The sequence below is a fragment of the Rhizopus delemar genome, genomic scaffold (assembly GCF_000149305.1).
Source record: "Rhizopus delemar RA 99-880 supercont3.12 genomic scaffold, whole genome shotgun sequence".
Classification (NCBI taxonomy): Eukaryota; Fungi; Mucoromycota; class Mucoromycetes; order Mucorales; family Rhizopodaceae; genus Rhizopus; species Rhizopus delemar.
Genome location: NW_027137838.1, coordinates 1,165,894 through 1,192,509, shown reverse-complemented (window position 1 = coordinate 1,192,509; position 26,616 = coordinate 1,165,894). Strand labels below are relative to the sequence as shown.

At 36.9% G+C, this 26,616-nt stretch overlaps 11 protein-coding genes and 1 non-coding gene across 12 annotated transcripts; 5 read left to right on the top strand and 7 right to left on the bottom strand.

The window, feature by feature from the left end:
• Positions 1-1,205: 1,205 nt before the first annotated feature.
• On the bottom strand, positions 1,206-1,448 carry RO3G_13740 (transposase; the record flags this gene model as incomplete). Its single annotated transcript, XM_067668324.1, has 1 exon — positions 1,206-1,448. One exon carries the CDS (start codon positions 1,446-1,448, stop codon positions 1,206-1,208), a length of 243 nt encoding a protein of 80 aa, XP_067524425.1.
• A 3,247-nt stretch (positions 1,449-4,695) lies between these two features.
• Positions 4,696-5,337, bottom strand: RO3G_13739 (uncharacterized protein; the record flags this gene model as incomplete). The annotated part of the gene is made up of 1 exon (XM_067668323.1): positions 4,696-5,337. One exon carries the CDS (start codon positions 5,335-5,337, stop codon positions 4,696-4,698), a length of 642 nt encoding a protein of 213 aa, XP_067524424.1.
• Positions 5,338-6,372: 1,035 nt separating this feature from the next.
• RO3G_13738 (uncharacterized protein) lies at positions 6,373-7,159 on the bottom strand (the record flags this gene model as incomplete). The annotated part of the gene is made up of 2 exons (XM_067668322.1): positions 6,373-6,877; positions 6,990-7,159. 2 exons carry the CDS (start codon positions 7,157-7,159, stop codon positions 6,373-6,375), a joined length of 675 nt encoding a protein of 224 aa, XP_067524423.1.
• A 3,017-nt stretch (positions 7,160-10,176) lies between these two features.
• RO3G_13737 (uncharacterized protein) lies at positions 10,177-10,647 on the top strand (the record flags this gene model as incomplete). The annotated part of the gene is made up of 1 exon (XM_067668321.1): positions 10,177-10,647. One exon carries the CDS (start codon positions 10,177-10,179, stop codon positions 10,645-10,647), a length of 471 nt encoding a protein of 156 aa, XP_067524422.1.
• A 1,738-nt stretch (positions 10,648-12,385) lies between these two features.
• RO3G_13736 (uncharacterized protein) lies at positions 12,386-12,728 on the top strand (the record flags this gene model as incomplete). The annotated part of the gene is made up of 2 exons (XM_067668320.1): positions 12,386-12,414; positions 12,539-12,728. The coding sequence occupies 2 exons, from the start codon at positions 12,386-12,388 to the stop codon at positions 12,726-12,728; spliced, it is 219 nt and encodes a 72-aa protein (XP_067524421.1).
• Positions 12,729-13,668: 940 nt separating this feature from the next.
• On the top strand, positions 13,669-14,016 carry RO3G_13735 (uncharacterized protein; the record flags this gene model as incomplete). Its single annotated transcript, XM_067668319.1, has 1 exon — positions 13,669-14,016. The coding sequence occupies one exon, from the start codon at positions 13,669-13,671 to the stop codon at positions 14,014-14,016; it is 348 nt and encodes a 115-aa protein (XP_067524420.1).
• Positions 14,017-14,382: 366 nt separating this feature from the next.
• Positions 14,383-15,294, bottom strand: RO3G_13734 (uncharacterized protein; the record flags this gene model as incomplete). Its single annotated transcript, XM_067668318.1, has 1 exon — positions 14,383-15,294. One exon carries the CDS (start codon positions 15,292-15,294, stop codon positions 14,383-14,385), a length of 912 nt encoding a protein of 303 aa, XP_067524419.1.
• Positions 15,295-20,521: 5,227 nt separating this feature from the next.
• On the top strand, positions 20,522-21,146 carry RO3G_13733 (uncharacterized protein; the record flags this gene model as incomplete). The annotated part of the gene is made up of 2 exons (XM_067668317.1): positions 20,522-20,852; positions 21,061-21,146. 2 exons carry the CDS (start codon positions 20,522-20,524, stop codon positions 21,144-21,146), a joined length of 417 nt encoding a protein of 138 aa, XP_067524418.1.
• Positions 21,147-22,468: 1,322 nt separating this feature from the next.
• On the bottom strand, positions 22,469-22,541 carry RO3G_19170. Its single transcript has one exon. It is a non-coding gene; the product is annotated as a tRNA-Phe (tRNA).
• Positions 22,542-22,622: 81 nt separating this feature from the next.
• Positions 22,623-23,165, top strand: RO3G_13732 (uncharacterized protein; the record flags this gene model as incomplete). The annotated part of the gene is made up of 1 exon (XM_067668316.1): positions 22,623-23,165. One exon carries the CDS (start codon positions 22,623-22,625, stop codon positions 23,163-23,165), a length of 543 nt encoding a protein of 180 aa, XP_067524417.1.
• Positions 23,166-24,502: 1,337 nt separating this feature from the next.
• RO3G_13731 (uncharacterized protein) lies at positions 24,503-25,305 on the bottom strand (the record flags this gene model as incomplete). The annotated part of the gene is made up of 3 exons (XM_067668315.1): positions 24,503-24,886; positions 24,995-25,136; positions 25,277-25,305. 3 exons carry the CDS (start codon positions 25,303-25,305, stop codon positions 24,503-24,505), a joined length of 555 nt encoding a protein of 184 aa, XP_067524416.1.
• A 372-nt stretch (positions 25,306-25,677) lies between these two features.
• On the bottom strand, positions 25,678-26,430 carry RO3G_13730 (uncharacterized protein; the record flags this gene model as incomplete). The annotated part of the gene is made up of 1 exon (XM_067668314.1): positions 25,678-26,430. One exon carries the CDS (start codon positions 26,428-26,430, stop codon positions 25,678-25,680), a length of 753 nt encoding a protein of 250 aa, XP_067524415.1.
• Between the last annotated feature and the right edge of the window lie 186 nt (positions 26,431-26,616).

The window sequence follows — 26,616 nt, the reverse complement described above, 5'->3', positions numbered from 1 at the left end:
GCTTCTTATGCTTGTAATCTTTGTAAATCCTTTATTGGTGCTATCTTTGCCAAATTACAGTTACATCAGATGTGTGGTGGATGTATGTCGCCCTTTATTTAACAATACAAAGCAGGTGAACTGTCACTGAAAATTTCTGTTTCAGAGACTACTTTGTCTGATGATGTTGATAACGATGCTAATATATATGTTGACTTGGAAGTTGGCATGGAAAGTGTGTCTAGCATTATCATTGAACCTGTTGCTTCATCACTTCATGGCAATAAAAAAATCCAAGTAGTGATTCCTGATCATCATTGAGTTTTCTTAAAAATAAGTCTACATATAATTCCAACATACAGTGGGTGGACTAATTGTCCCAGTGTTTCAACTTTTTTTACTTTCGACACCATAGCTCAACCAATTCTCAGGCTATGCGGATAGTTCTATGCTCATTAGAAAGGTCTCAGTCCGTGCTACATTATATCAAGCACTCAGTGTTCGGAGGTTACACAGTCTGAGTTTATCAGCAATAGAAAAAACCACCGCACTGGGACAATTTTTCCGTTTGAACATAAATTTTATTTAATAGCGGGTATGTCCCCCTTTAGCTTTAATAACTGCTTTGCAACGGTCAGGCATGCTGTCTATATATCGTCTACACTCGTCCACTGCAAAAGTATTCCATTCTTTTTCAATTCTTTCCCATAACTCATGTACACCTTTAGCCTTAGTGTCATATACACTCAGCTTGAGTTTAAGGTGATGCCATACGTGTTCAATAGGGTTTAAATCGGGAATTTGGGCTGGTCAGCTATAGATATGATCACTGTTGAAGTTGTTATCCACAAACCATTGCTTAGCAAGCTTCGAAGTGTGCTTAGGATCCTTATCTTGTTGAAAATAGATATCCTCAGGATTGTATCCATAGTACTTTAAGCTGTCCATAAGGGTAGTTTCTAAGATATTTACATAATCTACAGCTTTCATAGTCCCATCATGTATCCAACAAGCATACCCAAATCCATCTTAAGTGATACAACCCCGTACCATGACACTTCCTTGGCCACCTTTTACTGTAAGGTCTAAGTGATAAGGCTGCAATGCATAGTCTGGTCGACTCCAGTAATATTTGCAACCGTCTGACCCGAAAACATTGCCTTCGTCTCATCACTAAGCACCATACGCCTCCAATCATCGGTTGTCCAGGCTTTGTGAGCCATTGCTCATGCTAAACGTCGTTCCTTGTGCTGCTTACTGAGCAAAGGCTTCTTGGCTTTAATTTTAGCTCTGAAGTTCATACTTTTAAGAAGCTTCAAGGCTGCAGAATAACCAATAGTATACCCCAAACCATTCAGATATTGATGTACTGCTTTGGCTGTCTTGAATTCACCCTTTATTACTTGTCTACGGATGTATGACTTGGTAGTTTCACCAATAGTTGCTCTTTGACCAGGGGCTGCCTTCATTCTATTTGAAAAGAACTAGTTGATATACCTATCTAAAGTGGATTTTTTCAATCCGAAAATGCGTTCCATAACTTGCTCATATGTCATGTTACTAGCCAAGAGCAATTGGATTTGATTTTGAGCAGATTTGCTGATAGTACGAGTCATTTGAGGCAAGATAAAGTTGAGAAAGTACAGTATAGAAAGAGACAAAAAATATTGTAAAAAAAAACTGACAACGTACGGCTATTTATACTTTACATTAAAGGTATGAGTCATAGATTGTCATAAATAGGGTTGGTATGCAAATTCCGGTGATTTATGATTGATAAGAAAGCGATGTTTGGAATGGATTGCAAAATAAGCGGGTAGCGGAAAAATTGTCCCAGTGCGGTGGTTTTTTCTATTGCTGATAAACTCAGACTGTGTAACCTCCGAACACTGAGTGCTTGATATAATGTAGCACGGACTGAGACCTTTCTAATGAGCATAGAACTATCCGCATAGCCTGAGAATTGGTTGAGCTATGGTGTCGAAAGTAAAAAAAGTTGAAACACTGGGACAATTAGTCCACCCACTGTACGTATAGTAATCAAGCCCGCTTTCAGAAAGTTGTAAATGGCTGAAAAGGATATTGAATGCAAGCATTTTGCTGTGTTAGATGTGGCAAACAACTTGAATGTGTTGAGTTATTCTTATATTCAGCAACAAAGAATAAATTCAAAGGGCTGAAGGAAAAGATACGATGCAAGAGGATTCCGGGCCAGGTATTTGTACTACGTGAGATCCAAATATAGCAATCAATGCGCCCGAATTTTCCGGATCGAATGGTGTAACTTTTATGGCCGTTACACGTAAACTCAGCTCGTGAATCGCATTACAACGGAAAAAAACTACCTTTGGCGGACTAAAAAAGAGCGATTGCGTGCCCGTTATTTGTTACACATAGTCATCCGTTACCTCAAATGATGCAAATAATTTTTCCGCTTTCAATGGTGGTATTTTTGAAGGTGTCACTGTATTACCTGACGAGCTACAGGCCTTCAAAGACGAAAAAATTACCTGGCTCACCGTCAACGGTGGTTACGGTGTGATAGCGGACCGGATACTACCCGTATTTAAAACCTATACACAACTGTCGATGCATTTGATGATTCTGCAACGAACAATGATACGTATGAAGAGGCCACAATAGTATTCAGGAGCTATGGGCTTCAAACCACTAAAACGCTACATTGGTTAAGTGTGTCATGTTCTGGTAAAGTAATTTAAAGGTAGCAGTAAAACCTAAAGAATACTTTTTGAGACTGAACTTTAAGACAACCTTAATTGTTAAAAAGAAATCATTACAAAGTCTACTTTTTATATTCTTCTATCAGTTGGCGGATAAATGAGTAGCTATGAGCGTAGATTCAATAATTGACATGTTTGACTGAAGAATGATCACTGAATCGATTATGAAAATTTTTAATTCGTTGTTTTTATAGATCTTATTGTTCTTTAACTGATCTGGGAGAGTTGTCCCGTCTTCATTGAGAGGAAAGATATATTTATATGAAATGCCTCCAGTCAGATCAAAGTTGATTAGGTACCTGATCCATTATTATTCATTTACAGAAATGATGAATAGTAAAGATCATGACTTATTTAGTGTTCATGTTTACTTTATAGAATGAATTTAACAGTGATAGTTTTATATAAAAAGAAGAAGAGTATATTTTATTTAATAAAGATTTAAATTATTATCTTTTATCAATTTTAATATACTTCTTTTAGTTGTGATTATTCAATGTCCGTTATAATCAGACTCTGTTCTACAACAAAGTGCTTTAGCAATAAAAATAGAAACAACGAAAATTGACGAGACTGAGCGATGGTGCTACAGTCCAATGTTTTTATTGAAGAACGATTTGAAGAGTGCTTATATTAGCTCGAGTACGATCTGATGAGATATTTGCAGATAAAAATTTGAGAATTAAAAGGAGATAGTGCTTGAAAAACTAGTGAATGAGTCTCTATGTAACCTCTTTATTAGATTTCAAGACGCTCGCGAGAACCCATTTAATCAAACTACGCCTTTATATAGGAAATAAGATTATTCAGGGACCGAAGTGAGTTCAAGGTCAATTTTAGTATTGAACTTGAATAATATAAATATTGTATATGGTTAATATTGTAAATGAGTCTTAGAGAATATGTAATATATAATATTATGTATCCAGTACTTGTTATTTTTTATATAAGATTTGAGTAATCTCATACGAATAATAAGTATTTAATGGGGTAAATACGACATCTAAGATTAGATAACTAAAGATAGCTACCACCGATATAATTTGACACGCAGAGGAACAATTATATATACTAATCTTATTAACCAACTACTTATGTATGAACAGAGACATATTATTAAACGTAGTTACTAATTATCATAATCAACTCTTATTTAACCCAACCTGTGAACATTTAACCCGGTGCCATAAGACAGTATCCTATTGTCCTGTCAAAACATGAAGAATACAGAGCTCTATTGAGAAACATACTCGCTAATATATCATCACCGTGTCGTTGAAGCATTATTATTCTTAAACAGTCAAGCTTTTAAAGATGTAAAGTATAATGTAGGAACGCTTGGGGAATAAGTCACAGCTTTACCTTATCAACGTAGTAGACCGTCAGTTTTAGTTGTTCAATATACAAAGTGGGATTTTTCTTTATAACTGTCGTATTTACCTTAATAATTTTCTTAATGTCGTGTGAGATCACTCAAAAGATTCTTCAACTAATAATTTGACTGTATATCATATATAGCCCAAAGTGCTATATACGATAAACAGCCCACACAATTTATACCGTACTACCTCGGACCCTAAATCACATTATTATATTCTAAGACGTAGTTTGTATTGAATGGGCTCTCTCTCTCGTCCTTACTCAATAAAGAGGTTCAAGAGACTCATCGATTTTTCGACTTATTTTATTACTTTTATTAATCGAGAGAAATAACACGCCTATTCCACAATAACATTATAATTCCAATACAAAGCTTGTTGATGCGTATTGAATATGCACATACAAAAAAAGGACATACCCATGTTAAGTATTGTGTTCACTTATAAAGTTTTATTTGTTTCAAAGCATAAAAGCTAGAAGATTATCATAAAAAGTCACCATATTAAAGAAAAATAACATAAAATTTAAACCATATTTAATTCAATAAAAGCTATACATTGGTTCTTTAATGATTAGAGAAACGATCGCTTAGACTTCAACCACGTCGAGGCCTTCCTACAGATCGATTTCCAGCTCTTGGTCTACCAACTGAACGCCTGCCACTACCAGGGTGATTACTAACAGAAGGTGCAACAGCTCTTGGTCTGCCTACTGATCGACGTTCACTTCTAGGCCTACCGATCGAACGAATAGCTGCTGGGCTGGGGACTCCTGCTTCACCATTATCTGCAGCAATAGAACCTTGAATGCCAGACTGACCCAAACTGCTTCGTGCTTCAAGAATATGATCCTGCATGACCTCACCATCTGGGCCACCAATAATGCTGTCATTGTCCGATAGTATCGCTTCTTCTTCTAACAATTCCCTAGCATCGCGGGCACGACGACGTTCTACCCATGCTTCAAAACGGCGAGCATCTCTAGCTGCAATTCGAGCTGACACAGAAGGCGAATTGCCATCAACACCGCGGGTAAACCAGTTTTCAGTTTCAGCAGACTGTTGAGCTGTATTCGAATCCATTGCCACCTCACGAATCATACGTTCAAAGCACTGCTTTACACTACCTGCATTTTCGCTTCGCCAAAGGTACTCCAGGATGCGCTTGTAACAGTTCTCTTTGGTTCGATTACGAGGCTTGATAAATGCTTTTAGAGGAGCCCACATGCTTTCAATCATGTTGGTATGAATTTTTCCCGATATGGGCAAACCAGAAAATGAGCCTTGGTTACCTTGGACTTGATCTACCGTGGCAAAGTCTAAGGAATGGTTGACAACCTGATGTCTAGCAAAGAAGAAGTTGCCATCATTGTAGGCGCTTGTGTTGTCAAGTATCTCGCCAGTATGTTCGTCACGCTCTTCCCTAGGGTGCAGACCGGAATATGCTCTCCATCCATCAGATCTAATGGTTGACCCACGCTGGCAGTTATCATAAATGATGGGCAAGAGTGTTGCCGCTGTCCGATTAGGGACGGTGCAAAAGAATTTGCGCCCTGCTTCATACCTAGGTCTTAGCTCTTGTTCGCCAGTTCGATGATCAGTGTAAGTGTAAAATCGATCTGCTTCATTGACTGGGACCAAGTGTTAAGGATACATAAGATTATAGTCACTTTATTTTAGTAAAAGGAATCTCATATGATCCTAAATAATATGTTGACATAACTTTGGAATCATTTATAACATTATTCCCAGCACAGATCAATAGAAGACTTTGATTAGATTTTTATATTAGGCTTTATTCATATTAACTTCACACAGTCAAATGTATGGCGTGGTTGTAATATAGTTTATTGATAATATGAGCATGTTGAATAAGGAATGACAATTATTTACCGGATCATCATTAAGTCACGCAAACATTTATCCTAACTGAGATATTATTATTAGCCATAATATCCAATCACGGAACTAGAGGATTTTATATTCATCCGTACCGTCTCCTAAATAGTCCTACATCCAGAGTTATCTGAAACCATCCCAATAGCATAATTGACAATACAAGCTAGGAACAGGCTAAACTAATAATTAGAAATAGTAATCATCTATTCTGTCGAGTTGATCATAGATCTGTCCTAATTCTTTATCCGTATCATGTCTATAAATACTCTCACTTTTTACATGTAGAATTAATGATATTCAATCTTAGTTATCTTAACTTAATAAAGAGATACCAAGTTCTAACAGTATTTCTTTATCTTTGTTGTTATACTACTTTTACCTAAAACCCCCTATCCTAAACACCAAGCATTCAACCATACCAAAGACCCAGATGCCTTCTACACGATGACCACGATGGTTTTTTCGCTTGCCAAACTTAGACTCATCTATTTGTACATGGTGACATCTTACGTTAGAGCCTAGCTTATGCTCCTCTTGTCGATTATGGGCATTATAATCACTGAGCATCATTAAACGAAGATCATTTGCCAATGAAGTCACAGCAGGACGGCTCATGCCATGAGAGTTGCAAATATTGGTGATGCTTGAGTCCTTCAAATAGTCATACATCACCGAAAGAGTGTAATTGGTCAAGCATTTACGATTGTAGAACACCGAATTATACGTACAAGCGCGTGATTTTCTGCCAGCATGACCAATAGTAGCACCATTTTCATCAATCTCAAGACCACCAGCACAATAGTACGTCAGTCTTCCACTGTCGACACGATTTCTTAAAGTGCAAATTCTTCGACAGCCATCAATGCCACATACATTAGTTCTATGAAAAGCGTTGTTTACGGATAAAAGATGACTGCAAACAAAGGTAAAGACTTAGTAAGAAAAAAAATCCTACTATCGCAATGTAATGTTTTTTATTATAATTAACTTACTCCCATGCTCTTTCAGGACTAACAATTATTTGCGCTTCAAGGACACGGTCACCAGCAGGAGGAAGATAAGACCTGTAGCTTAAAACTACTTGACCAGATACTCGACCTCCTCTACGAGGAGTGGCACCGTTGTTTGAATGAACAGAAGCAGATGAGTTGAAACGAGGCATATTAAGTAAATAAAATAAAGACGAAAAAAAAAGGAAGAAAAAAGGTATGTCACTTTATATAGATATTTGACCAGCAATTAAACACGATGTTTCACATATTAAATACTCAAATATGCACATGGTTACAACTCGGAAATTAGCACTCGTGGTTACAACTCGGTAGCTACTACTAGCAGTGTAGATTTCATTGTTTGTATGCATGTCGTTGTTATATTCACATATTAATACACCCGACTATAGCTTTAAGCAAGGCTACTGAAGCTCGTTTTGTGACTATAGGGTGCAGAATCATCAAATGCATCGACAGTTGTGTATAGGTTTTAAATACGGGTAGTATCCGGTCCGCTATCACACCGTAACCACCGTTGACGGTGAGCCAGGTAATTTTTTCGTCTTTGAAGGCCTGTAGCTCGTCAGGTAATACAGTGACACCTTCAAAAATACCACCATTGAAAGCGGAAAAATTATTTGCATCATTTGAGGTAACGGATGACTATGTGTAACAAATAACGGGCACGCAATCGCTCTTTTTTAGTCCGCCAAAGGTAGTTTTTTTCCGTTGTAATGCGATTCACGAGCTGAGTTTACGTGTAACGGCCATAAAAGTTACACCATTCGATCCGGAAAATTCGGGCGCATTGATTGCTATATTTGGATCTCACGTAGTACAAATACCTGGCCCGGAATCCTCTTGCATCGTATCTTTTACATTGTCCATTCAAAGTTGTATGGCCATATATGCGTTATGATGACAAAGTTGGTGATAAACATGATGGTATGCATTCCGATCTTTAATGCCTTTTTCTTCATTTCATTGATGCAATCTTCTTCTTTTATTTTTTATGCTTATATGCCTACGTCTATGATTTAATAATTTCTTTTTTCACGTTCCTTTTTTTCTAATTACCATCAAATCTTCATCCAAGATATAATCTAATCTTATCTTATGTATAGCTATACTCATATCAACCACTCTTTGCTTATAACCCAAATAAATTCTATTCATATGTTACTATACTTAAAACTTTTTAAAAGAAACTATTTTTATACCTTTTGTAACTGTAATAAAAAAGAATCGTTTTCAGAGTTGTTAAACAGAGGCTCAGGTTTTGTTTCTGTTAACAAGTTGCACTACAAAATGATATGCTGTTTGACATCTTCCATTATCCTACAGTTTTACGTTGCTGTTCAAGGAACTTACAACCTTATATCCAATATGCTAATCAAAGTAAGATTTTTTCATTATGAGCACTGAACTTGTATGATTTTTTTTTTGTTCTTTCTACCGTATACACTTTTCTCCACTAGATGCTTCATAAAGCACAGGATTTAATAAAGACTTTTCATTTGAGTATCTCATATTCTATAGACATATGTTAGACACAATATATATCGACAAACGATTACAATTTACCTTTAAAAAAAAAAGCTAAATCTTGTTAAGTAATTGTAAAAGCATGTTATCCAAGTTTCTTCTATAAATCACTAGAATCAAAAGTAAGCATATTTTTCTTTATCATAACTATTTACTTTTACACTTTCACGGAGCCATGTGTTAATCGACTAACGTACAATTATAATTCAGGATAAAAAAGCAATTTTGGTGGAAAGGGGCAAATAACAAGATTAAGATACAAGATAAATAATAACAATTTAATTGTTAGCAAGTGTTTAGAATAGTGAAAAATAACTATGAGCCATAAGAATTTCGTAGCAGGATTACATGAAGAAGGAAAAGAAGTACAATCGGAAGTTTTTTGTACTTTTTGAAACACTTGTAAGTTATAACGACGTCATTTCAGAGCATTTGCAAACGGGTTTTTTTTATTATTTTTTTTTTTGTATTGTTTTTGCAAATTGGATTATTTAATTCATGTAAATGATTAAAACAATTATTGGATCTATTATTCTTTAGCAACAAAACAAATAAGCTTCTTTGGCTTCAATAAACTGAATACAACAGAAAAAATTATAATAATAAAGGACAACCTACTCAAAACAATATTTTTACCGAATGAGGGAGTAATTTATAAATGAATTACTTTATTGTATATGATTTGAACTTGATAATAGTTTGTAAAGCTCTTTTTTATATCTATTACGTATTTATATTCTTCAGTTTACTTCCCCATAGTTAATACAAAACAGTATAGGGACACAGCTATGACCATATCACTCTCAGTTCAACTAATATAAAAATGTTGTAATGTAACTTGACTAGTCAAAGTATATTGAAGCAGTACTATAATTGGAAACAAAGAAAAGTTACGGCAATCAAAACATGTCTTGTTTAAATTTGCTGAAATAAATAAAACTAATGGTACAGGCACACTACTAACTCTTCGCCATAATGCTTACATGTCTTCTTTTTCACAATTTAAGCTTCCTTTAAAAGCATGTCAGCTGGAGCACAAAATGTAAAAGTGATTTAGGATACGACAGTTGACAGTAGCATAAATACATGATCTTCGTTTTTTTCTTTTACATTTTTGGCCGTGATTGAGTTATATGTTGTCTCTTTTTTCGTTGTTGTAAATTATCTATTCTAAAAACAACCGCAAAATATAGCTCAAGAAAGAAACAAAAAAGAAAGTTGCAGAGCGTCTTTTTAAAAAAAAAAAATTGCATATAATCTACTTTCTTTGCAATTGCTTAAAGAAACTAATGAATAGGGATCTCTTTACGACCATTACAGTCATCATGCACAAAAATGCAAGCTGTTTAATATCGCTTCGTTTCGTCTTTTAATAGCATAACTCAGGTTGTGTATAGTTTAAAACGTGATTTCGCCAAGTAGATCCACCCTATTTCAGTATTTACATGCCAAAAAAAAAGTGTAGCAATAAAAAAGACTGAAGCGTTTTAAAAAAAATGCGGAGAACAACTTAAAAAAAATGGCAAAAAATATGCTGGAACTAGCATAAAAGACGCTTGAGCAAGCGTACGGGTGCTTCAACTCGTGTTCTTCTGCGCTGTAGTGTGTTCGTGAGACAGTGAAGCATGGAGGAGGCTCTATAATGGTATGGAGCTGTATTAGCTGGTATGGTCCAGGCTATATTGTGGATGTGGGCAAGAACATGACTAAGGACGTTTATTTGGAGGTTTTACAAGATGATTTGATGAAGTCTTTAGCCTGGTACATGAAAGAAAGTGGAAAATCAGCAAATCAATTTATCTTTATGCAGGACAACGATCCCAAACATACAGCTAAAGTCGTGTCAAAATGGCTAAATGAGCAACACTTTCATGCTATGAAATGGCCACCACAATCACCAGACTTGAACCCAATTGAAAACATGTGGCAATTGCTTAGACGTCGGCTGTTTAGAAACTATGACTGCCCTCCCTGTGGTATACATGAGCTATGGGACCGCATAGGTCACACTTGGTACCAAATCACGGCCGAAGAATGCCAAAAGTTTATTAAAAGTATGCCGGATCGATGCCATGCAGTTATTGAGGCTGATGGCTTTTACATTGGTTATTAAATAAACTAATTTTAACGCATTTTGCTTTCAAAATACAGTAGGTGAAAAAAGTGTTGCAACCTTTCCAGAAATCGCACTTTTTCAGCTTAATCTCCTTACCTAGACCAATCTGTGTCTCCAAAGTCATAGGGTATTTAGACTGATGTCGTGGCTGCTACATACTTCAATTTCGCTCTCCTGTTTAAAGCACAGCTGGAAAAACTTGATTGGCTATGTTGCGGATTCACAATTTTCTATATTCAAAAAACGACTACTTATCATTCTGATTAAAAACCAACCAACTTCTCTAAGGAAACCGGTGCTATGTCATTCTCAGCTAGAAATGTGTTACCCTTTATATTATTCTGATGTAAATAGATGGATTGTTTTCATTAATTTTTCCGTACTTATTCTCAATTTATTTTTTCATACTTTTTTACACAAAATGCCATCTGCTTCATCATCTCGTAGCTAATATGGTATGAAGTCTGTGTTGCATGGTAGCAGGATAGTTGCTGATATTTATGCCGAGCTCCATATTTTCCCATCACTTGTTTATTGATATACAAAGAAGCTAAAGGTCAATATCTCAAGCAGTCAGCTGGGTAGACCACCAATTGTGGCTGATGTTACCAAGAATTACATGAAAATCCAAACCATTAGGGGACAGCTACAGATAGACAAAGATGTGTATCGACTGCTATTGGAACCTGGGCTCTCCATATTGCATAGTTCGACAGTTGATGAGTTAAAATCAATGAACTTCCATGCGAAGCTGAAAAAAAAGAAGCCATTTTTGACAAAAGAGCATACGAAGAGAAAGTTACTTTAGTCCAGAAAGTACCGCAGCTAGTATATTGATTCATGGCGACAAGTAGTCTTTTCTGATGAAGTGAAAATTAGTATATAGACATCTGATGGTGTCAAGTACTACTGCGTAAGACCAGGCGATGCTTTACGTCCAACCACCTGCACTTTGCAGATAAGCATCTACGTGCGCAATTATTTATGTAGAGGCATATAACTAAAACAGTGGTTGACATGGGTGTCAAGCTTACGATGGATTGTAAATTCAGAGGTTTACCAGCAAATGGTTGATGTCACATACATGAAAATGCTAGGGTACGACAGTTTTGACAAGTCTCAATTTTACCTTCAGTTAGTTAAGAACCCTAACTAGAAGTTGAAATTGACAATCAAATACTTGGCTGTGACCAACATCTAATGTAGTAACTACTAGCCAATGCAAAGTTTATACTTGTATCCAATACAGCGTGTTTAGCACCAGCATAAACTTCAAATCAGAACTTATGGCACACATACATGTGACGTTGATTATCTATGGGAAGACGTTGATATGGAATGGAACAAGTTTATTATCTATCTTCGCAAACAATCTGTAGATACCATGCAACTAAGAACTGAAGCTGTTATTAAGGCAAAAGAAGAGCACACAGCTTCTTAATAAAAATGTCACTTTTTTGCAAAAATCAGAATATGGAATTTTTCACGTATCATAAGCCTTTCCTCCTCAGCTAGTATCATGTAAGTCATTTTAATAATGCTAACATACGTACAACAGGAGGTACTTTTATGCTTTAACAGGAAGAAAGTATCTGTGCATTAGTTTGCCTGGAACATGGAATTAAGCGAGAATTGAACTAAGGTTGCAACACTTTTTTCACCTACTGTACAGTAGGTCACAAACTGCTGCAAGAAATCCATTTTTCTTGGTTTTTGTAGCGCACATCCTGTTACAATGGCACAAACTGCCTCTGTTCCCACATAGTAAATCTTCTACATGTCTTGAAAAATCCGAAAGAGTTTATGCCCTATTGGATAAGTATTGAAGGAAGTATGAGGCGCGCAATTTGAAAATTTGAACGGAATGAACTTATTTATTAATATTTAGTTGGTCCTACTTTTCTATTAATAATCTCTTGAGTTCTTTCCGGAATGTTATCTACATGTCCTTGGCAAAGATCTTTATGGAAGTCATTTCATATTTCATCAACTCGTTCCCAAAGCACATCCGTGTTCTTTGCTCTATATTCGTAATAGTTGAATTTCAACTTCAATTGATGTCCTACGTGCTCGATTGAATTTAAGTCGGGGATCTAAGCTGGCCAATAGTTAACATAGCTCTCTTGGTGACTACATAACTAGGCCATTGTAAATTATGCCTTGTGCTTTGGGTCATTGTCATGCTAAAAGTAAATGTTGGACCAGTCGAAATTGTAGTACTTCATAGTATCACGAAGCGTAGTGTTCAAAATATGCTGGTAAACACCCGAGTTCAAGTTTCCATCGTAAATTTAGCAAGCATATCCTGGTCCTTCAGAGATTATACAACCCCAGGGCATCATTTTGCTAGCTCCGTGATTGATTGCAAAATCCAGGTCATGATGTTGAAGAAGGTCACTTGGCCGTTTCCAATAGTGATCAGCATCATCAAAGCCCTATACGCTGAGCTTGGTCTCATTAAAGTACACTGCTTGCTGTCAGTCACTCATTGCCTAATCCTGATGCTCCTTGACCCGTTCTAACTGATGCTACGTATGCGTTTTTGTCTGAAATGGCTTCTTTTTTTCTATCAGAAAATGGAACTCCATTGATTTCAGTACGTTAATTTCTGACTAGTATGAGATATCGTAGCCAAATCCAACCAGCTCCCGGTACACCTCTTTAGGGATGGTTGTAAGTTTGATGCCGTCGGACTTTAAAATTTCTAACTTCCTTATTTGGAAATCGACGATTTTAGGAATATGAATGCTATAATCGATATAGTATAATAGCATTATGCATGTCGTTGTCCAGAATGGATAAGGTGTCGTCTTTGTATGAAGAGGGTCGCATGTTCGACCCTTGTGTGTGTAATTTTTTTTCTGAAAGTTTTAGCAGTCGTTTTTTATGTCTGAATTTTTGCTTTTTGTGACTTAACTATTTTGAATAAATTTTTTTTTATTTCGCGTTTCCCCCCTGTTTTTTTTCCCCTTTTTTTTCTTCCCTTTTTTACATCTTTCAAATTAAAGTTAGTATATCATGTCTTTTATCAATATCTCTACCGCAAACTACACCAATCCTGCTGGTATTCGCCGTCAAAGACCTGTTACTTCCTCCAACAACCCCATTGTTATCGTTGATTCTGATGATGAAGTTGAAGAAATAGAGTTAGAAACCGAACAAACTTCAGATTTGGATCAAGAAGTTATTTCTATCAATAATGACGACAATGAAGAATTATTGGAAATAGAAGCTTTCGAAGTTGACGATGAGGCACATAATAGTAATATTTTGCCGGATAATTGGAGCAGAGATCAAAACGTTCCCATTATGACAACCAGAACTTTTTTTTTAACTTTTGGAACTGAAGAAGCGTGTATGCAGTAAGTACAAAAGTATAACAAAGTACTCTTGTATGCAATATTACAGTGCCTCACAAAACCCTTCAAGTGTTTTGGTTTTTTTCGTTTTTTGCTTGTCACCGAGTACTAAGTACAGCAATTGGTAGCATGCCATACCTCATCTGAAAGCCACGATGATAGGGTACTTGGATAATGTTTAAACTCCGAGTTTCATTCAATGACAGCGGAGTAATAACATTTTAAAAACAGGCACACACTTGAAGGGTTTTGTGGGATTTTTATTTTATAACAATTTATATTTAGTATGACCCCTTTTTGCATTGTAAACTGCTTTAATACGTTCAGGCATACTTTCTATGAGTTTTTGGCACTCATTCTGAGTAATTGACTCTCAAACGTTCTCTACTCTTGACCATAACTCAAGCATTCCGTCAGGCTGCTTTTCATACTGCAATAAGTGTCTTTCCAGAATTGACCAAAGATTCTCAATAGGATTTAAGTCTGGAGAGTGAGAAGGCCATCTTAATACAGTAATATTATTGTTGTCCAGCCACTCAGAGACCTTTTTAGCAGTATGGATACTAGCATTGTCTTGCTGGAATATAATATCCTCTTTTTCAAGATCATACCAATCAATCGTTTTCATTAACTCATCTTCCAAAATACCAATGTAAAAGTCAGAATTAATGCTTCCCTTGATATTGGATAGGTATCCAACATCATGCCATGTTAAACAGCCCCACAGCATCAATGAGCCTCCTCCATGCTTGATCATATGCTGAACCTGAAAGTCTTTTAATTTATCGCCATTAGTCCAAGTCCATTGTAAACCATCTGAACCAATTCTATTCACTTTAGTTTCGTCGCTGAAAATTACTTTTTTCCAATCGTCGATGGTCCATGATAGATGTGCACGGGCAAATTCATATCTTTCCTTCATACGGTGCTTCGTCAAAGGTAGGACTTTAGGCTTATGAATTGCTGCATAACCTGAATCTTTTAAAAAACGTCGTATAGTCTGTGCACTGATATTTTCACCGTCTTCCAACAGCTTTCTAGCAGCATCTGAAGCATTTTTGTAATTGCCAGAGTTGAAATTTCGCAAGATTCGCCAACCCAGTAATGTCGAGATTAGGCGTGGTCTGCCTTCATTAGTTTTTAAATCTCCCAAATCGTGGTTTTTTCGAATTTTTGAAACTGTTCCAGTACTAACACCAGTCTTTTTTGTTATTTCTTCACCAGAAACCCCTTCTTTAAGAAGTTGAACAATTCCGTTCTGAATGTCATTGCTAATTGGTCGCATGTCACTTAATTGGGTAATGTTAAAAAAAAAGAGCAAAAAAAAACAGAAAAATGTAAAAAGCAAAAAACTTTTACATAAAACATTAATAAGCCACACTCTTGTGACGTTTATGATGATTTTTACGACATTAACTTGAGATTTTTTAAATCCCACAAAACCCTTCAAGTGTGTGCCTGTTTTTAAAATGTTATTACTCCGCTGTCATTGAATGAAACTCGGAGTTTAAACATTATCCAAGTACCCTATCATCGTGGCTTTCAGATGAGGTATGGCATGCTACCAATTGCTGTACTTAGTACTCGGTGACAAGCAAAAAACGAAAAAAACCAAAACACTTGAAGGGTTTTGTGAGGCACTGTATAAGAAATATTGAAGTTATTTACATGTCTTTGGTTTTTCTGATTATATGCTGTTTTTGATGATTTTATGGATATTCTATATTTTTTTGTATTTTTCTGGATTTATCTGTATTCATACGTATTTGTTTGTATGTTCCTGGATTTGAACTAGTTGGAGAGAGAAAAGTCAAATGCTGCCAAAGTTTGCTGCATTGTGTTACAATATCAAAAGGTTAAAAAAATATCAAAAGGTGAAAGAAATATCAAATGGTTAAAAATTTATCGAATAGGTAAAATAATGACAATTTGCAAAGTGATTTACAAAACGTCAAAAATTAAAGCTTGAAAGGAGTTTCGGAGTTCACCTCTTCATAATCATAGTTACAGTACTGTAACTTGTTAGTACTTGGGAGGTGGCTTGTGTTAAAGGGATGTAGATTTGTTTAATTTGAGGTTTGAAGTCATGAATGACTTGAATTTAGGTAATTTGATCGAACGTTTAACAGTACTTTTGATAGAGTAAATTGACTTTGAGTAGTGACCACCAGATCTTTATACACTACAGTAGGTCAAAAAACTGCTGCAAGGAATCCATTTTTCTTGGTTTTTATAGCGCATATCCTGTTACAATGGTACAAACTGCCTCTGTTCCCACATAGTAAACCTTCTACATGTCTTGAAAAATCCGAAAGAGTTTATGCCCTATTGGATAAGTATTGAAGGAAGTATGAGGCGCGCAATTTGAAAATTTGAAAAAATGAAAATTTCAACGGAATGAATTTATTTATTAATATTTGGTTGGTCCTCTTTTTCTATTAATAATCTCTTGAGTTCTTTCCGAAATATTATCTACATGTCTTTGACAAAGTTATTTATTGAAGTCAATTCATATTTCCTCAACTCGTTCCCAAAGCACATCCGTGTTCTTTGCTCTCTGTTCGTAATAGTTGAGTTTCAACTTCAATTGATGCCATACGTGCTCGATTGAATTTAAGTCGTGGCTCCGAGTTGGTCAATCGTTAATATAGCTCTCTTGGCTACTACATAACTAGGCCATTGTAAATTATTCCTTGTGCTTTGGGTCATTGTCATGCTAAAAGTAAATGTTGGACCAGTCGATATTGTAGTACTTCATCGTATCACGAAGCGTAGTGTTCAAAATATGCTGGTAAACACCCGAGTACAACTTTCCATCGTAAATCTAGCAAGCATATCCTGGTCCTTCAGAGGTTATACAACACTAGGACATCAATTTGCTAGCTTCATGGTGGATTACAAAATCCAGGTCATGATGTTGAAAAAGGTCACTTGGCCTTTTCCGATAGTGATCATCACCATCAAAGCCCTATACGTTGATCTTGGTTTCATTAAAGTAAACGATTTGTTGTCAGTCAACCATTGCCCAGTCCTGATGCTCCTTTTTCCATTCTAACTGATGCTACGTATGCACGTTTGTCTGAAATGGCTACTTTTTTTCTATCAGAAAATGGAACTCCATTAATTTCAGTACGTTAATCTCTGACTAGTATGAGATATCGTAGCCAAATCCAACTGGCTCCCGGTATACCTCTTTGGAAGTCTTTAGAACCCATTCCATGACTTTTCTTTTGATTAACCGCTTCGTCACTTTGGAGACTACTGTAGGTCTACCACCTGTATTTACTGTCCTACTCGAAAACAGCCGTCTAGAGTATCTACTAACAGTTGATTCATGTAATCCAGGCTCCTTGGAAATATCATACATTGATGTGGATGCGGTTAATGCCTGTTTGTGATCGTTTATTTTCTCCTCTGACAGCCGTTTAGGCATGCGATTGACGATAGGGTAAAAAAGAGAAATAATTTAAATAAGGGAATATAAAATTTAAAATAAAGGAATTGTAAGCGCTTTTATATACTGGCATCATTCTAATCATGTCAAGAATGTGAAAAATTATGATAGCAACCGGTTGGGTCGTATTAAAATTCGTCATTTCAAACATATCTGAACAAGTAAAAAATGTCGGATGTTCATAATACTACCTTTAGCGATCTCAAATTCCACCAATAACCATTGCCCATATCCGATAATCGACGAATAAATACACTTTCTATTGAGGTACAAACAGTCAAGGTTTGAGATAGTTTGGTGCAGTACCCATGGACAACCAGCTGTAAAACCTGAATTTTGCAATTCCTTGCAGCAGTTTTTTGACCTACTGTACCTCAAAAAATTGTTCAATTTGAACCGCCTTTTACACATTTCGTACTGAATCTGCTTCGCATAATCTCCAATCCGCACTCAACATAAACCATTATGAAGCACTGCTTCTCAGCTATTTACTACACTGTAAGCATATCACGTGCTATGCGTGAAGTCTGGAAAATATCCAATCGAAAATCAAAATCAAAATGAACAATTTTTTGGGTTTTTTTGAACATGAACTAAATTTACGCCTATGTTCCCAAATAACATAGGACTAACTGGTGACTGTTATCATAGTTTTTACCCGTGACTGCTTCTGCTATTCCAAGGCAGCCCTGGTCGACTTTTGGTTTTTTTGTTTTCCCATTGTAATCTCTCATTGCTCCATCTCGACATTTCAAGTAATGGTAAATTGAGAAATTTCAGAAACCCAACGAAATGCAATTATTTCCGCTTTAAGAAGAGGAAAGACGTACGATGTTATCAGCAACGAGTTACATGTTTCTAAAGGGTCTACTTCTAACATTGCGAAAGAAGTAGACCATTGCTCCGTATTACAAGCAGGTCGACCCAAGAAACTTAACACATACGACGCGCGCTTTGTACTGGGCAGGTTCAATGCTGGCGTGTACAAGACCGCAGAGCACGCTGCCAGAGACTTAAGGGGCTTAGGTTCGGATATTTGCAATCAGAGCGTGCGAAACCTTCTTAAAAGCTCCAAATTTAAATCTCGACGAAAACCAACAGCTCTTCCTTTAACGCATTCTGCCAAAAAGGCACGCCTTCAGTTTGCCAAGAAGTATAAGGATTGGACAGAGGAAGGCTGGAAAGGAGTAGTCTTTAGCGACGAAACAAAAATCAATCGTTTGGGTTCAGATGGTAAACAATGGACTTGGCTACAAGAAGGAAGGCCTCTGCAGGATCACATAACCAACCAAACTTATAAGCATGGAGGCAGTAGTATACTACTTTGGAGCTGTTTGACAGTGAACGGAGTTGGGTATATCACTCAAGTACTCGGAATCTTAGATTCAGAGCTGTATTGCAAGATTATGACGGAGGATATGCTCCCTTCATTAGAAAAATACGATATGTCAAAGGATGACATTATATTTCAACATGATAACAATCCAAAGCATACATCTAGATTAACACAAAAATGATTTGTAGATAACAAGGTACAGCTACTGGATTGGCCAGCATATTCACCTCACTTGAATCCTATAAAGAATTTATGGAATTACTTAAAAGTCCGGCTGTATGCTTATGAAACTACACCCTTAAGTATGAAAGAACAATTTAAACGGATTGCAGATATTTGGTACCATTAATTTACAAAGGAATACTGCGAGCAGTTAGTATGCAGCATGCCGCCAAGATTGCAATTTGTTTTAAAAGAAAAGGGCAGTGAGATTAAGTATTAGCCAATACAATAGAAAATGTTGAAAAAAACCCAAAAAATTGTTCATTTTGATTTTGATTTTCGATTGGATATTTTCCAGACTTCACGCATAGCACGTGATATGCTTACAGTGTAGTAAATAGCTGAGAAGCAGTGCTTCATAATGGTTTATGTTGAGTGCGGATTGGAGATTATGCGAAGCAGATTCAGTACGAAATGTGTAAAAGGCGGTTCAAATTGAACAATTTTTTGAGGTAATGTAGATCAATAAGGTTAAGAGTAAGATTGTTTGATAAAAGATAAAACAAATAAAAGGGATCTTTCTTGATTCGTGATAACTCGGGTATCAGATCAGAAAGAATAAGTAAAAATAAAAAGAAAAGAAAAGGTAATTATGACCCAATAAAAAAAGATTGCTTTTTAAGCGCAAGAAGATATGATTTATTGGATAATGTTATTTTGTATAAAATATTCATCTTATTTATATAAAAATTGACGTGGCTTATTGTTTGTGTTGTTTGACATCAATGTCGCTGGACATCAAAATTATTCTTGTGATCAGCATTTTTTTCTTGATCTAAAATTTCATCATTTGTGCTACAGTACTAAAAAAAACTTGACTGTATTGTCGTTGTTGATCACGAATAGTCTTTTTATAGTAATTAACAAAGGTGCAGATAAATTATTAAGTAGTTAAAGATTGTCTACAGTGACCTACAAAATTGTCCCAATGTTTCGTGATTTTCTCTTCTAGAGCTTGTAGAACCATAGTTATTAAGCTAGTGTACACCTTGTTGTACATCATTCAATAGCCAAAGTCATGTAGAAGCAAAAGACGTGACGCAAATTCAGATTAAAACAGCGCCGATGGAGATAGAGGAGCTAAAAATCAAACGGTGCATTGGGACAATTTTGTGGCACTTTTGAAAAAAAACGAAAAGCGATGAAATATCGACCTACAAGTTGTACAGATGTACCAAACTGTTTACAAATGCACATCGTATGACTCTAAGTTGATCTTTACTCATTGCTGAAGTTTTAATCTCCTACTGATTTATTACTCGCTCATTATATCTCAACATGAAACAAGTCTCTCAAGATACAGTTGTTCGAGCAATTTCGTTACTTAAACAAGGTAAGTCGGTTCGGGAAGTGGAAGGTGTTACTGGCCTAAGTAAGAGAACTGTTGGGAGGCTCCGAAAAACCCATTGCGTTGGACTTGAAAAGCCAAAAGCTGGTCGGCCCAAGGTGCTATCTGCGGCTGATGAGCGTTATTGTGTGCGCCAAGTGACCAAAAACCGCATGTCTAGCGCAACAAAGGTGGCTAAGGAGCTAGAAAAAGACACCGGAAGAAAAGTAAGTGCCGAAACCGTGTGCAGAACCCTTCGCAAGACCGGCCTTGGTGCGATTGAGAAGCCAAAGAAGCCTTTGCTTAGTGCTAAAAACATCCGGAAGAGGCTTTCTTGGTGTATGGCTCACAAGGATTGGACAATAGATGATTGGAAACGTGTTGTTTGGTCGGATGAGACAAAAATCAACATATTCAACTCGGATGGACGCACCTGGACTTGGATTCGATCCGGAGAAAGCCTGAAATTGCATCATGTGAAGATGACTGTAAAACACGGTAGAGGTAATACCATGCTGTGGTGTACCATTACTTATGCTGGAGTTGGTTGGATGTGCAAAATCGATGGTAACATGGATAGAAAATTATACAAAGAGATTTTGGAGGATGAACTGGAGCGTACAATTGAGTATGGAACCAATAAGCTAGGGACTAGAAAGGCATCAGGTGATCTTCCAGCATGACAATGATCCCAAACATACGTCTAAATTAGTAAAAGAATACGTTAAAGAGCAATCCTACAACATCCTGGAGTGGCCTGCACAGTCCCCTGACTTGAATCCAATTGAAAATATGTAGTCATTGTTAAAGAGAAGGCTGAATAATTATGAAACAGCACCAAAAGGCATGAATGAATTATACGAACGAGTAACTAAAGTTTGGTATGACTTAATGAAGCCGTAAGAGTGTCAAAAGGTTATAGAAGCACTGCCTAAGCGTATAAAACAATGTATCAAGAACAAAGGACGTTGGACTGACTATTAATATCAGATAAATAAACCATTTTGTTTTTTTTCAAAAGTGCCACAAAATTGTCCCAATGCACCGTTTGATTTTTAGCTCCTCTATCTCCATCGGCGCTGTTTTAATCTGAATTTGCGTCACGTCTTTTGCTTCTACATGACTTTGGCTATTGAATGATGTACAACAAGGTGTACACTAGCTTAATAACTATGGTTCTACAAGCTCTAGAAGAGAAAATCACGAAACATTGGGACAATTTTGTGGGTCACTGTATTTTATTTAATAAATATAATGTATATTTATACTATTTTACACTTGCTGCGGAGGTGACGTTTGTTATGTATTGATATAATGTTGATATTGAAAGCACTGCGGATATACTGCGGTTGACATTTACAAGTAGAAGTATTAAAAAGGAATCTTTGTAACATAATCCAAAAGGAGAATAAAACATATGACAGTATATCTTTCAACGTCAAAAATTAAAGATTGTAAGGTGTTTTGTAATGTAATGATTTGGTTTATAGTAGTTTCTCTGTTTGGGAGTGTTGAGTTGAGGTTTAAATAAACAGATTTGGGTGTAATTGATATAAGAGTTGCTTTTATATGAGTCAGATTTGGCTTGATTCGCTTGTTATAGTGACCACCAGATCTTATAAAGTAGATCAGACTGTTTTGATAAAGGTAAAATAAAAAAAAAATAAAAAGATAAATAAAAGGGGGTTTTACAATGAAGTATGATAGCTTCAAGGGACTTCTTGTTCTTGATGTTAAATAAAATAAGAGATAATTTGCCTCTTTAAAAGAATATTTATTTGATAAAAAGAAAAAGTAAAATAAGAAGTGAAGTAAGTAAGAAGTTAATAAGAAGTGAAGTATTTTTGTGATTATTATTTGGAGTTATTTATATGTTTTTGGATTTTATGCTTTTGTTCTGTTTTTGGTATTTTGGGTGGTTGTTATAAGAGGCGGTTGTTGTATAGTGTAAGGTGGTCGTTGCAAACTGTAAGGCGTTCGTTATAAACCGCAACGATTTAAATTCCGCCGTTTTGTTCTTGCGTGTTACAGTAATTCTTATCTTCATCATCATAGCAACTGCAAAAAAGTACAATCCAGATGCAAAACATTTTAATGGAAGCATTGGTAGTGTCTCCAATTGCGGCTAGAGTGGATCGAACACCCGACCTTTAGATCTTCAGTCTAACGCTCTCCCAGCTGAGCTATACCCGCGACCGGTGTATAAGGATGATCGTTGGTGGTTATAGAACGTCTTCTACAGTTGTGCTTCGGCACATCTGTAATCTACCGTCTATGGATTTCCGTGCCGATACTCTAGTGCTCAAGTACTGTCTTCGTGTCTCTGATCTCCCTGATGACTGTCTGCTCTCGCTCCTTACATCTTCCGTTCCTTTGTCTCTTCTGTCCCGGCTCCGGCAGCGGCGTATCGTCCATGATTGCCCTCCGGTTGCTTCATCATCTACATCTCGTCTCTCGTCTTGGTTGCGACGGTATCGTCAAGAACGCTTTGATGCCTTCCTCCAATCTACCTCCCGGGTACTGATCCGTGCTTGTCGCCCAGTACTTCGGGTTGATCCCGTTCTCTTTGTTCCTGCCTCCCGTGCTGACCGGAGCCGCTTAGTGCGATGGCGCATGGGATGGCTTCCTGGTGAACCTCGTCCTTGCTCCTGTGGTCTTGGTCAAACAAGTCGCTCGCACCTTGTGGTCTGTACGATGGTCCCTTCCTACCTTTGGTCTTGTCTTCCGTTTCCACCGACTAGCTATGTGGGCAACCACATAGACTATGTCCTCAATCAGCTTCCGCTGTCTTCTTCTGCTTCTTGTCCTCCGTTCTAGTCTGCTCTTTGCACAATTCTGTGGCATTTAGACAGGTTGTGCAATCCTGATGGTGACTACACCACTGATCCCACGCCAGGTCAAGTCTGGCTTGACAAGTCTCAGTCTCTCTCGTGAACAGTGCCCTGATTCTCCCTCTGGCTTCTTCCTCCCACTGCCAAACCATCTTAGTGCACGTTGCGGAGGAGACCAAGGTGTTGACGGGATTGCTTATTAACCTGCGTTTCCCTACCACTGCCTCTACATTTTCACCTTTGATGTGTATCCGCTGGTGTTTTTTCGTTCACTTTTTCCTTCGTTTCCGAGGTTATCACAGTTAATGATCCATTGATCACTTGTATTTTAACCTTTATTTTAATAAAAACATAAATTTTCGACTGAGCTATACCCGCAACTTTCCTTGACAAAAACGTGTTTTTATTGGGAGTCATCTTTGATTTCTTTTTTAATTTTTAAAGCTTATTTTGTATTCAAAAGATGCTCCTTTTCATGGCAATTCTAATGGTATCCTTTTCGGTGTGGTTGAATAACTTTAACAGACGTTATTAAAGAAAATGTAAAGAAAATACAGTAGGTCAAAAAAATGCTGCAAGGAATTGCAAAATTCATGCTTTACAGCTGCTTGTCCATGGATACTGCACCAAACCATCTCAAACCTTGACTGTTTGTACCTCGATAGAAAGTGCATTTATTCGTCGATTATCGGATATGGGCAATGTTTATTGGTGGAATTTGAGATCGCTAAAGGTAGTATTATGAACATCCGACATTTTTTACTTGTTCACATATGTTTTAAATGACGAATTTTAATACGACCCAACCGGTTGCTATCATAATTTTTCACATTCTTGACATGATTAGAATGATGCCAGTATATAAAAGCGCTTACAATTCCTTTATTTTAAATTTTATATTCCCTTATTTAAATTATTTCTCTTTTTTACCCTATCGTCAATCGCATGCCTAAACGGCTGTCAGAGGAGAAAATAAACGATCACAAACAGGCATTAACCGCATCCACATCAATGTATGATATTTCCAAGGAGCCTGAATTACATTAATCAACTGTTAGTAGATACTCTAGACGGCTGTTTTCAAGTAGGACAGTAAACACAGGTGGTAGACCTACAGTAGTCTCCAAAGTGACGAAGCGGTTAATCAAAAGAAAAGTCATGGAATGGGCTCTAAAGGCTTCTAAAGGGGTGTACCGGGAGCTGGTTGGATTTGGCTATGATATCTCATACCAGTCAGAAATTAACGTACTGAAATCAATGGAGTTCCATTTTCTGATAGAAAAAAAGGAGCCATTTCAGACAAAAGTGCATACGTAGCATCAGTTAAAATGGAATAAGGAGCATCAGAATTTGGCAATGGTTGACTGACAACAGATCGTTTACTTTAATGAAACCAAGATCAACGTATAGGGCTTTGATGATGATGATCACTATCGGAAAAGGCCAAGTGACCTTTTTCAACATCATGACCTGCATTTTGTAATCCAGCATGAAGCTAGCAAATTGATGTCCTGGTGTTGTATAACCTCTGAAGGACCAGGATATGCTTGCTAAGCTCACGATGGAAAGTTGTACTCGGGTGTTTACTAGCATATTTTGAACACTACGCTTCGTGATAGTATGAAGTACTACAATTTCGACTGGTCCAACATTTACTTTTAGCATGACAATGACCCAAAGCACAAGGCATAATTTACAATGGCTTAGCTATGTAGTAACCTAGAGAGCTATATCAACGATTGGCCAGCTTACAGCCCGGACTTAAATTCAATCGAGCACGTACGGCATCCATTGAAGTTGCAGCTCAATTATTACGCACATAGAGCAAAGGACACAGATGTGCTTTGGGAACGAGTTGAGGAAATATGAATTGACTTCAATAAATAACTTTGCCAAAGGCATGTAGATAATATTTCGGAAAGAACTCAAGAGATTATTAATAGAAAAGGAGGACCAACTAAATATTAAGAAATAAGTTTATTCCGTTCAAATTTTCATTTTTTCAAATTTTCAAATTGCGCGCTCCTTACTTCCTTCAATACTTGTCCAATAGGGCTTAAACTCTTTCAAATTTTGCACGACATATAGGAAATTTACTATGTGGGAACAGAGGCAGTTTGAACCATTGTAACAGGATGTGCGCTATAAAAACCGAGAAAAATGGATTCCTTGCAGAATTTTTTTGACCTACTGTAAGAGGAAAGGAAAATAATCAGCTTCACCGCATCGAGGATTGAATGAATGGAAGTCACAATTGGCCGACATTATTTTTCTTACCTATTACTGTATTTCCACTTCAATTTCGACCAAATCGGCAACTAAATTCGACCAATAAAAAATAAATTACGACCAAAAGTGACGTCTCATTTCGACCAAATGAACTTGCTTATTTCGTCCATTTGTGTACCTTTATTTCGACTAAATTAGAAAGAACTTTTCGACTAAAAATAAAAATAAGTTCGACCAAGCTACAATGAGCTTTCAACTGCATGGTCGAACTAAAGAAGTTCTTTATTTAAACAACGCTCAAAGAAGGATTCGGCGTGCCTAATCCAGCCTTGACCGTCCTCAGGAGTCACTTGCTCTGCAGCCTCCCTTATCCTTGCTACCAAGTTATCGCGATCTGTCATTGGAGATCTGCGAACTAGTGTCTTTACCTTGGCCCAAAACTCTTCTATTGGATTTAAGAAAGGGGAGTAAGGTGGAAGGTATATTATTCTATATCCCTTCTTGCTGACCTCCTCTGTGATCTTTTCAGATTTATGGATAGGTGCATTATCCATGACTAAATTGCAACCCTTCAAGTTGTGTTTATCAAGGACATCCATGACGTGTATAAGAAATGCCATGAACTCTTTCCACTTTGTACCAGCTTTAGTTACCTTCAGCCCAACATTGATGACACCAAGGGAACAAATTGCGCCTAGTATGGAAACTGACGGTCCCCTGGTGGTTGCTACTACAACTTTTGCAGGCTCACCTTTCTTTGATCTGCCCTGACTTCTTACAGTATGAAGGTTGAATCCAGCTTCATCAATGAAAATACAGTTTTGCATAAAGCTGATATTGGAGTCTTTAATCCACGCCTCAACAGCTCTAAATTTTAGTTCAATAACATCAGGAGAGTTTCGTTTGGTAGGAATCTTTGTAATTCTCTTTAACGTGTAAGAGCAGCTTTCTTTCAGGTGTTTATCCACGCCAGATTTAGAAATACTCAAGCCCTCAAATTTATCACTGAGGGCGTCAACCATTTGATCTAGCGTGACTACCGGGTTATTATCAATGAATTCTTCCAAAAACTTCGTATGCTCTTTCTCTAGCTTGCGAAGGTGCCGATCCTTTTTTGGCTGCTCTTCAATAGCATCATCTACTTCTAAAGCCTCTTCTTTTTTGGATGCTTCTTTTGCTGCTTTAACCCAAGACTTCAAGGTAGATAC